Source organism: Eretmochelys imbricata, chromosome 22 (assembly GCF_965152235.1).
Source record: "Eretmochelys imbricata isolate rEreImb1 chromosome 22, rEreImb1.hap1, whole genome shotgun sequence".
In the NCBI taxonomy this organism is placed as follows: Eukaryota; Metazoa; Chordata; order Testudines; family Cheloniidae; genus Eretmochelys; species Eretmochelys imbricata.
Genome location: NC_135593.1, coordinates 17,610,009 through 17,621,014, shown reverse-complemented (window position 1 = coordinate 17,621,014; position 11,006 = coordinate 17,610,009). Strand labels below are relative to the sequence as shown.

The following is an 11,006-nucleotide window of genomic DNA, read 5'->3' as shown; positions in this document are numbered from 1 at the left end:
ATCAGATCGCGACCAACAGAGCCCTGCTCCCCTCTGCGACCAATCTGACTGGCCACTAGATTGATCCAGACACTGGACTGGTAACTATAAACATCAACTGGCGAGAGAGAGAGAGCGTGTGTGCGCGTGAACGTGCCAATGGACTTCATTCCTGGCCTGCAGCCTTTCATTTTTTATATTGAAATTTCATCTGCTTGATCACAAGTCAGCTTTTTGTGCAGCTCCTCCCTAGTATCCTTTGAGCACAGACTGCTGTCTGCATGAGAGTTTTTTAAAGTGGATAAATGTCCACGATGGAACTAAAACTAGCTTGTTACTTAAATTAGCTGTCCAGAGATAAGTTGGTCATATCTTTGATGCCACACACACAGAAGGCCACTGCTCCTCAGGCTACATTAAGTGATCCACACATTCAATCTGTCTTCAAATGGCACTGTGTATTTTACAGAGGAATTCTTGTTAAGCACACACAAATGTGACCGCTGAAGGATGCAAAATATTTCCCATAACATTTTATTTTGAAAATCCGGGGGAGGCTGGTTCACCTTTTAGATGAACGTTATATACAAAGTCTTATAATTAAGACTGCTGTAAAAAAGAGAAGGTGTAAAAAAATCTTTCAACAGGATTGGTTTTATTTTTGTAACAAAAAAAGTGCATCTAGAACTAAACTAAGACATATTAAAGAGCAAAAGTGACCTGATACATACAAACGAAGGAGCTGCTGAGATTTAAATGGTAGATTCACAGCTCAAACATAGGAAAGTAGTAGTAATTCAGACTTCTGTATGCTTTAACAACAGTTAAGAAACAAGGTAACTGAAAAAAGCCTCTTCCTTAAACATTGGTGAACAGAAGAATAACAGAAGATACATCCAGTGGATACTAGAGGATGGCATTGTGAAATGGAAGATCAGCTCACAGTTTTATCACTTTCTCCATTTTCTATTAATTTTCTTTTCTTTTCATCTGTTTTCTTCTTGAAGATGCTATTTCTGTAGAACTGAAGTTCTTTGATGCTTTCCCTGATGTCATCTAGTGCTCTGCAAGAGAATTAAGTAAGGTTTCAAAATGCACAAACACTCAGGCTAAATTTGGATTCTGATGCATCTCACAAATTCCAAACTGTAAAAAAAAAAAGTAGAACACTTGAGAAATATATGGTGCACAAAACTGTCAGTTACAAAACCACCTTCGCTAGACTGAGTAATACAGGAAACAATAAAAGTTCAGCAGAGCAGGCATGCAAGGAAGTAACACTTTACTTATTGGTTTGTGCTAAAGTGGAGTCGCATCTTACGTGGGGGTTAGGTTCTAAAGTCAGCGCGTAAGGCAAAAATCGCATTTAGTCAAAATTACCCTTGAAAATCCCTTAAATCGCCCATAAAGTACTGTATGCACTCCATCACATTAAGATTGGGATCAGCATCTATAGCACTATGTATCCGAGAGAATATAAGCCTCAGGTACATGCCCTTGAAACTGCAAATTACGCCTTGGTCCAGAGGTTGGAGGATGGACGGGGGGGGGAAGACTACTTCAACGTCATTATGTGCAAACTAGAGGGCTGCAGGGTGGCCAGGAGCATTGTCTATGATCAGCAACACTTTAAAGTCAAGTCCTTTCTCCTCACAGTATTGCTTGACCTCCGGAATGAAACACTTGTGGAACCAATCCAGAAATAATGCTGCCGTCACCCAAGCCTTTTTATTTGATTGCCAGAACACGGGCAGGAGATTTTTGTTCTCCCCGTTTAGGACACGGGGATTTGCAGCCCTGTAGAGCAAGCCCGGCTTTATTAAATGCCCAGCCGCATTGCCACAAAACAACACAGCCACACAGTCTTCATTGGCAGATGCAGCTTCACCAGTAGTCTACACGTTTTTGAGGTTGAAGCAGTTCCTAAAACTGTTAAGCCAACCGTGGCTGGCTCTGAATTCATTCTCATCAGAAGGCTGTCCCTCTTCGGTAGGAGGTTTGAACAGCACGTAGAGGCTAAGAGCCTTTTCTCGCAATGTGTTGCCATCGATAGGCACACGTTTACTGTTCATGTCTTCCAATCTTCACTAAAGTCTTATCATGCACCTGGCTCGTCACCTTAGCAGTTATTGGAGCACTTGATGCCACGGCTTGACGAATTTCTCTCTCTCAAATCTTGATGGCACGAATGCTAGATTCGTTGCAGCCATATTTACGCGCCGCGTTGGAGACCGACATACCATCTCTCAATAAATCCAATACAGCCAGTTTTTCCTGCAGCGTTGGAACAGATCGCTGTTTCTTCGGTTGAGCACCAGATGAAGTAGTTGGCTTGTGTTTAGGGGCCAGGTTGTACGAAAAATACGTACAGTATCTTTAAACACTAGAATCACACTCAGTGCAGCAAGATGCTCACACTATAAGAGGCATGTGGGAACTGAGACTGACTGATGGAACAGCAGATTCACATCTCCCATCTCACGCTCTCTCCGGGGCATATGCTCATTGAGTAGAATGGTAGGCAGAATCGCCTACAGTATTTACAGGTATCTTGTTTTTTCTTTTTTTTTTTTTTGCCAAGCGTGTATAGTTGAATTCGTGTAAGTTAAATGCGTGTATGATGCGACTCACCTGTATTATGCAAGGCATAAGCTCTAACAAGCCAATACATTCCATGACCTCAGAGGACTGGACTAGGTGACCTCTAGAGGTCCCTTCCAGTCCTATGAGTCTAGTGTAGTTGAGGGTAAAGGCAGGTAAACTGAGTTGAACATGTTCTCATTTGATGAATATGGAATTTAACACTACCTGGCCTGAAAACCAAAAAGGTTAGTTTACCCACTTTTGTTTTTTAAATCACTGCATGACTTCAACTATTAAAACAAGTATTGGTATTAGTCTGAGATGCCTTATAATAGACAAGGACTCAAGAGACCCATGTTTTATTCCTGGTTTGGCCAATTATCTGCTGTGAGACCCTGAGCAAATTGCTTTACTTCTCTATTTCTCCTCCCACCCTTTGTCTGTTCTATGTAAGCTCTTTGGGACAGAGATGCTTTCATTATGTATTTGTACAGTGCCTAGCACAAATGGACCCTGACTTCAGGTAGGGCCTCTAACGTACCGTAATACAAATAATTATTAGAAAAGGACAGTTGTCAAGGACAGTATTTAGTAAAAACCAACAAACAAACCAAATCAGGACCTAGATTCCTGTCAGTCTGAAATCTACATAAAGCCATAGCTAAATACCAGATTCCAGAAGATAGTACTTCCTGAAATCAGGGCATCACCAGCCAATCTTTACTTGATGATGACATTTCATTCCAACAAATGCTTCCTGAAACTGTGCCAAAAACATGCCAGCATCCAGCACGCACCAGCAGTAACCAAAATGTACCTATAACCTCCCTAGCCATCTTTGTATTTTAATGCACAACAGTTTTAAACACTAATCTTTAGCCATAGGATGGAATGGCTGGGAATCACCTTCTGCAATACGCCAGGCTTCAGATGGCAAAGGCCTGGCTATGATGCAGGCTGGTCCCTTTAAACCCTGGGCCTTCATGTGCCCATCTTACAGAGCCCATGCATCAGAGAGCTAGGAGAAGAGGTACTTGAAGATTCAGTTACTCCTTTTTCCAAAGATTCCCATGCAAGTAACAACAACTCTTCTCCATCCCTGCATGAAAGAACTGTGCCTTATCCTAAAACAAGAGAGGTTTCAAGAGGCAGTAAAATTAAGCCGTAAAAATAACTTGTGCTCATTTTAATTTTTTGATGTAAAAGGGATCATCTGCCAATGTAGTTTTGCGCCCAGAGGGAAGGCATCTCAGTACTGTTCCTGTTGGCTTCCTATTTATGCTAAGTCACAGTTGCTTTGTTTCCCAATAGGAATGAGTTAAAATTGCCATCAGCAGCAATCTGCCAGACAAGTTCTGGTTTCCAGATCTTTATCCGTGAAATAAACAAACTCAGTAAATGTTTATATTAAAATAGTACCCAGAGGCCTAAGGCAGAACCGAGGCCTCGCTGTGCTAGGCACAGTATTCGGAAAAACATGGGGGCCAATGCTGCCCATATTGAGGTTGATGGCAAAACTCATACAGATGCCACAGGGCTTTGGATTAGATTCATGGTGCTGCTCCTGAAAAGCTTACAATCTAAGAGAAAGTGTTAATACTTTCTACTGCACGGCACCTGCCATAATCAGACTTTAAAGAGAAGGATATGGCAAGGAACAGAACTACACAGACTTCCTGTGCCATTGGCCGTAGAACTAACATGTCAGGTTTTCAAAGAAATGGGTATGCTCTGTATTCGAGTAGAAGAGAGTACTATAGTTTAAAGATATAAAAAATGTACTGCATTAAAAGCAATAGTGGAAGTCTCACCTGTGAGAAGCCACCTTCTTTGGTGCAAATTCAAATTCTTCTGAATACCAGCGCCTGTATATGGAAGAAATTGAGTTTTAAATCCAGATATCTTAAATATATAGTCAGAGGCCTCTTTGGGTTTGCTACAATGGGAAATGTCTCTTCAGTGCAAAAATTTGAATTTCACTGGCATTCAGAAAAGTCACTGTTATAAGCACCAAAATAATATACAGTAACTCCTCACTTAACGTTGTAATTAAGTTCCTGAAAAATGCAACTTTAAGTGAAACGATGTTAAACTAATCTAATTTTCCCATAAGATTTAATGTAAAAGCGGGGGGTTAGGTTCCAAGGAAATTTTTTGGGGGCAGACAAAAGGTATTATATACTGTACTGTACTGTACTGTGGTTGGGAAGTGCCCCTGGCTTACCCCACACAGGCACAACCCGCTGCAGGCAAGGATGCTAGGAAGCACCTTTGCAGCAGCAGTGGCAGCTTACCGGAGAAGAATTGGTGCCGACTTTGCCGGGGGATGCTCCAGGCCCACCTCTTCTTGTCCCCACTCCACTCCAGACCTACCTCTTCCCACCCCCACTCCACCTCCTCTCTGGAGCACACTACATCCCCACCCCTTCCTGCCTCCCCCTCCCACCCCGAAAGTCCTAAGCGCAGCCAAATAGCTGTTTGGTGGCGCTTACGACTTTCTGGGAGGAAGGGGAAAGAGTGGAGATGCGGTGCTTCCCCGCTCCTTCCCCTCCCTCCCAGCACTTCCCCTACCGCCAAACAGCTGTTTGACGGTGCTTAGAACTTCCCTGGGAGGGAGGGGGAGGAAGCGGAGAAGAGGAACTTGTGTAATGCTCCCTGCTCTTCCACAAAATCTTACAAGCAGCGGACAGAGCAGGCAGTCAAACGACATTATAAGGGACTATTGCACAACTTTAAAAGAGCATGTTCCCTAATTGAGCAGCAATGTAACTTTGAAACAACGTTACGCGGGAGGACATTATGTGAGGAGTTACTGTAATCCATGTGAGAGCTAAACACCTCCCCACTCTGCATGCAGTTCAGTAAGTAGGTCCTCGTCCTTTTTCTGTTTGATCCTAGTGGAATATCTGAAAGAACTAAACAGCTGCATACTGCTCTTTCCCCGCTGTCCTCCTCTCTTGTTTTAGAAGAAAATTAGTAAAATATAACTAGAATGCCTTAGATCTTTTTACACAAACTTTGTATGGTATTTACCTGCAAAGTTCTTTGACAGTGCTCACATCAATTATCCTGTAATGAACATGCCTCATGAACTGAGGCATATATTTGTCAAGAAACTTCTTATCTGCATGTACAGAGTTTCCTAGAAAAAGACAAAACAGATTTCTTTCAAAGACTTTACGAAGCTACCGTGAATTACATCCGAACTAGAGGTAGGCTATGCATCCTGAGGAAATCACATACGACTTCTAAATGTTTTCAGTCAGCTTGTAAGTCTCATGTTCCAATAAATATGATTTTAAAGGTTTCTGTCTGATTTTCACTCTGGGATCACTTCTGTGTGGTTTAAATATTTAATCTCTCTGCACTGAATTCTTCAATTACTTCCTCTACAATTTCTGGGTCACAAAAATAATTATTTCAATAAAAGTAAAAATATTACACACACAACCAGCTTTTCCACTAAGGGTATATAAGCTTTACTGTTTGTTTAATATAGTTTCCTCAGGTCATCCTTTTGACCTCTGTGAGTCAGGGTTCTGAGTCACCATCAAGTAACAGGACTTTCAGAATAGCAGCACTTAGAGGTTGACTGTATTCATATCAGCCATTAGGGAAAAACAAGGTGCATATCTGTGATAGCAGTTTGTGAATGCAAAACATAAACAGTATCAACACAAAGTCACACTAGTAATGACATAAATGTATAATGAAATATTACTACTAACAGGCATTTGTTTCCTGCAGATCTATAGGAATTTTCAGAAACTCATATGTAATATCTGCTTTAAGCAATTTATAGAATGGATGATACCTAATGCTGAACTTCCCTTGCTTAATGAAATTTGATTGAATGCAGATCTCCAAGTAGGAGACTAAATCACCCTGGCATTGTGCATTAACAGGCTTTTCAAAACCCCACCGAGAACAAAAGGAGGATTGATTTTATTAGTATTAAAGTACACATTTTACCTGCAAGAGGACAGAGGCCAGGGGGTGTTTGCTGTCGTACAAATGACAGAAATTCATACTCTGCTTGCTGCAATGAAATTGTACTTTCTTTCACTGCCTTAGTAAGGCCAGACTGCAAGAAAGAGGCATCCATCACCAATCAAATATTTACCATTATTTAAAAATACTTCTGGCATATTTAAGTAGCAGTCAAATGTTACCTAGAAATCAATAACTGAAACAATAACCAACTAATGGCACGTTTAATGCCTAGAAGTATTAAAAAAGACAACTTAACTCTTAAATTTAACCTTTTGGGAGGACTTAACATTTTACCAAGTGCATCAGTGTTTATCCACTTCAATCCTAGCTAAGGGACAGATTCTGATCTTACTCATGTTGAATAACATCCCTACTTCACTGACTTCAATGAGACTACCCAAGGAGTAAGGAATAGATTGCATGAGTAAAGCACATCACAACATGGCTCTGAGCAAACACACATCCCTGTGACTTTTTTCCACCTGCTATTTTATGATGGCTCAGTCCTGAATTACTCAGATTTTGTACAAATCTTTATTTATATGCATCAATAACTGTATCTCTTCAAAAAGAGGTATATGTTGATTTATTAAATGGATTATTTATTGGATGGTGTCAGTTAAATTAATGGTCTGTAAAGCATTTTAGCAATAAACCCTACTTTCAGGGATTTGGAATCAATGCTAGAATGTTCTGCAAATATCTGTGTTTTTTGTGGTTGTTTTTAATCTAAACTGGAAAAATATGAATTGACGTTTCTAAATTAGAGTGCAAATACATATGGACGTTACTGGCTTAGGACACCTATAACTCAAAAAAGTCTAATTTTTTAAAGTTAAATATCACTTATGTTGTCAATCTGCTGTAAGAAGTTCCTAAAGCTGTATTTCCAGCTGGCTGTGCTGTATATTTCCATAGCTGTGCCACAAAAATGCACTTGGGTCTATCAGATTGTATTTAAAAATTTCATTGTGTAGCTGTGTTTTCCTTTGTGTTCTAATCTTATATATATCAGTTAAAAGTAAGTAGCTCTGCATGAACAAAGATGACTTATTTCTGAGCTGCTTCCATCTCCAATTCACTTGAGAAGTAAAACTAGGTTTGGATTCTCAACTGAAGGAGGACAAAAGGATCCACCACATGAATTACTTTGTTTTCCAAAGACCTACTGATCTTTCCTAGAGAGAGTAAGATGCCTGAGAGGGACTAATGGGCATTTTATAACTTTGGCACTTAATCAAAAACTACCCTAAATTTAAATGTAAGGTGAAGGCTTGGAAAATCTATTCACTTTCTTGCCACTGGCAGGCAGGAAACTTCAATGGTGATTGAAGGAGCCAAAATCATCTATTTCTGCAAAATGTAAGGTTTCAATGAAAAATTAACGAGGTTTCCAGCCCATGGTATTGGGAAAATAATCAGCCAAATTTAAACTAACTGTAAATTGATGCAACATTGTCTTCCCAAGTCTGTTAGCATTTTTCATATTTTTTTCAATCAGTAGCATTGTGAACCAGACAAGATGCTGTCAGTATAGCTGCTTAAATTCAGAACCCTGTAGGCATCAGTGGAACTAGCAAGAGTCATGTCAGTTTCACACTGCTGCTCAGAGCTTTCCCAAGCAGCAGCCCCTGGTGGCCCACTCACTATCTTTCACATCGGCCATTGTTGGTAGGTTTATTGCTCTCGCTAGAAGGTGTCTAGAAAAATTTTCAAGGCCTATTCAAAGATGCTGCAAGTCAAGATTGTTAAGGCCCTTTGGACAGTCTGTTTCAGGTTAGTCTTGTGGTTAAGACACTGGATTAGATCTCAGAAGATCTGGATTCAATTTTCAGTTCTGCCATGGAGTTCTTGTGAGATTCCGTACAAATCACAACCTCTCTGCCTCAGTTCCCCATCTGTAAAATGGGGATATTTCCTTTCTCCCACCTTTTGTCATCTACATTTAGAATGTAAGATCTTCAGAACAGGAACTTTCTCTAAAGTGTTCATATAGCACCTAACACAATTTTGAGATTAATTATAAAATTGCTACTAGTTACAAGGAAGCAGAGATTCTCGTACTATTGCTCTAGAACCTTTACCTTCCCATGATGCTCTTTACACCATTCTGACATGCCATCCAGCAACTCATCTGGCTGGTTTATAATCAGGTTGGGACCCTGTTAATGAGAAAAAAAATATTAATATAATCTAATCCTAACAAAAAAGATCATTCTAAAGCTTATCATCAGACAAAAGGAATCTGTCTACCTCCTGTTGACACTTCTAGCTTTAAAAGGGAAATTAGGAGAAAGCTGCCCATCTTGCTCTGCACAACAATCTTAAAACCCATGTGGTGGGAAATGCCTCCCCCACCTGCTATAAACTATCAAGTGATTCTGTATGAATAGTAGCCTGTGGTTCCAGTTGGTCTCTCAATGGCTTCTAACATCAAGTTTTCTTCGTCTACAAATAAAAAGGCATAGTGGCGTTCTTTCTTCCACAGTTGATAACTCAATCTGGGATGTGAATATCAAGTCAGGTTCTTTCAGGCTCACGTACCATTTGATTGGATTCTGTAACTGGAACTTATTTAACAAGTGATGAGCCATGAGTCAGAACTGAATCCAGTTGCCTCTCCCAGCACTGTATGTATTTTGCAGCGCTAAGTAGTAGTGAAACCTTATTCTTGTCACTAAAGCAAGAACATATGACTCATAATGTGTAAAGAGGAAGCACAGGTCTATTCAGTAAGATACTGCCGATTTTACAGGGACATCTTCCAGGTTATATTCACATCTTAAAAACAGGCATTTTGGAGTCAGCAGCTGGCAAACCTTTCAGTACTAAAAAGAGACATGCGACACTGTCAACAAGGTTGTTCGAGAATGCAGGTTATCTTCCACTAACATTTTACACACAGCCACAATCCAAAGAGCCCTCAAAAACATGTACTAAAAATTGTTGTTTGACTTGTATTCTAGTCCACAGGTGGCACACATCTGGAAATTGCATTTATGAAAGGGCACATACCACGCTGGCTGCTTGTTAGCCAGATGGTTCAAAAAACATTGAAGATAAAAATATTCCACTCTAACCTAATAGACAGACAAACCTTCAAGTATAACAAAGTAACAGTACCAGGCACTAGTAATCAGAGGTACGCCAGTACACATTGACTCCAAACTCTAACCTACCTCAGCCAAAATGTTTAAATCAGAATCAGTTATGAGACAAGCCATCTCAATGATCTGGTCCTTCTCTATGTCCAGTCCCGTCATCTGCAAAGGCAGAAGCAACAATCGTAAGAAAAGAGAAGAGCTATGTTTTATACTTTGCAGGGAATGTATGTCTTAACAACGCTTTAATCCCAGAGTTGGGCTAACACTGCTGTAATGTTTGTTTTTTTTTCACGAACGCTTTGCACTGATTTCAATCACCAGTAGAAGGGAAATAGTCAGTGTTGGCCAAATTGAAAAAGGAAAGGGAAATTTCCGAAGCTTCTCAGGGGGCTGTGCAAATGCTTGGCGAGTGAATTTAGAGCAGAACGGCTCAGCCATAACTAGAAAAGAGACCTGGACAGCTGGAACGCCCAGGGCCTGACTCCGAACAGGATGCTTCCCTGCCATCTGAAGCAGCGAAGTCAAACAAGTGCAGGCCAACCTACAGCCTGGCAGGATCAAAGAAAGGGAAAGGCTCTGTAAGTGCAGGGAGCCGGGCCAGGCCAGGGCTTGGTCTCTGAGGTGTTTCCCTCCGCTCTGTCCAGCCTCGTGCTAAACACCCCAGGTAAGGCCACCCCTAGGCTGTCCTGCGGGGGCCGGGATCTCTCCTCCTGACACCCAGCCTGGCTTTCACTTGCACACCCCGCTCCCCGTGCGACCCCCGGCACCCGTATACATGGGGGACCCCCCCAGGCACCCGTATACATGGGGGACCCCCCCCCAGGCACCCGTCTGACATGGGGGCCCCCTCCCCCACTCCTGCCCCCTCAGCCAGGCACAACCCCATGGAAACAGCCCACCTGCGTGCCCCGAGCCCCCCGACACACAGCCAGCCCCCTCACCTCCAGATCCACCCAGACCATCCGCTGCCCCATGCTGCCCGCAGCCATGGTCGCCGCGTCCCGGACCCCGGCTCCCACTGCCGCCAGCAGCCGGCGCCCGTTGGAGCCCAGCAACCAACCACGCATCGCGACAGGCCGCAAAGTGTCCACCTGGGGACTACAATTCCCAGACGCCCATGCGCCATCTCCCCACGCCGTCCTATGACTGGGTCTGGCCCGGGGCTTGCTGGGAAATGTAGTCACCCCAGGGCATCACGGGAAGCAGTATTCGCCCCCGCCTCCCGAACGGCAGTGCATGCTGGGGCTTGTAGTCTCCACACTACATCTGTCCATCTGTCCACGTCTGTACCACCGCTAACTCTCAGGGGCAGATGGTTACAGTTTTTATTCTGCGCCAAGCGCCTCT

The 11,006-nt window shown here is 42.3% G+C and overlaps 1 protein-coding gene across 1 annotated transcript; it reads right to left on the bottom strand.

The window, feature by feature from the left end:
• Positions 1-617: 617 nt before the first annotated feature.
• On the bottom strand, positions 618-10,734 carry REXO2 (RNA exonuclease 2). Its single transcript, XM_077839905.1, has 7 exons — positions 10,601-10,734; positions 9,735-9,818; positions 8,640-8,717; positions 6,535-6,646; positions 5,596-5,704; positions 4,374-4,427; positions 618-1,043 (listed from the first exon to the last, which is right to left on the bottom strand). The coding sequence occupies exons 1-7, from the start codon at positions 10,724-10,726 to the stop codon at positions 914-916; spliced, it is 693 nt and encodes a 230-aa protein (XP_077696031.1). The 5' UTR covers positions 10,727-10,734; the 3' UTR covers positions 618-913.
• Positions 10,735-11,006: the final 272 nt, after the last annotated feature.

Bases quoted from the DNA above. Each gene is read 5' to 3' on its own strand.
- REXO2 (XM_077839905.1), bottom strand. From the start codon at position 10,726: ATGCGTGGTTGGTTGCTGGGCTCCAACGGGCGCCGGCTGCTGGCGGCA. The intron at 9,819-10,600 runs GTGAGGGGGCTG...CTGCCTTTGCAG, and splicing joins TGGTCTGGGTGGATCTGGAG to ATGACGGGACTGGACATAGA. The intron at 5,705-6,534 runs GTAAAATGTGTA...GTCTTTTTCTAG, and splicing joins TGGCCTCTGTCCTCTTGCAG to GAAACTCTGTACATGCAGAT.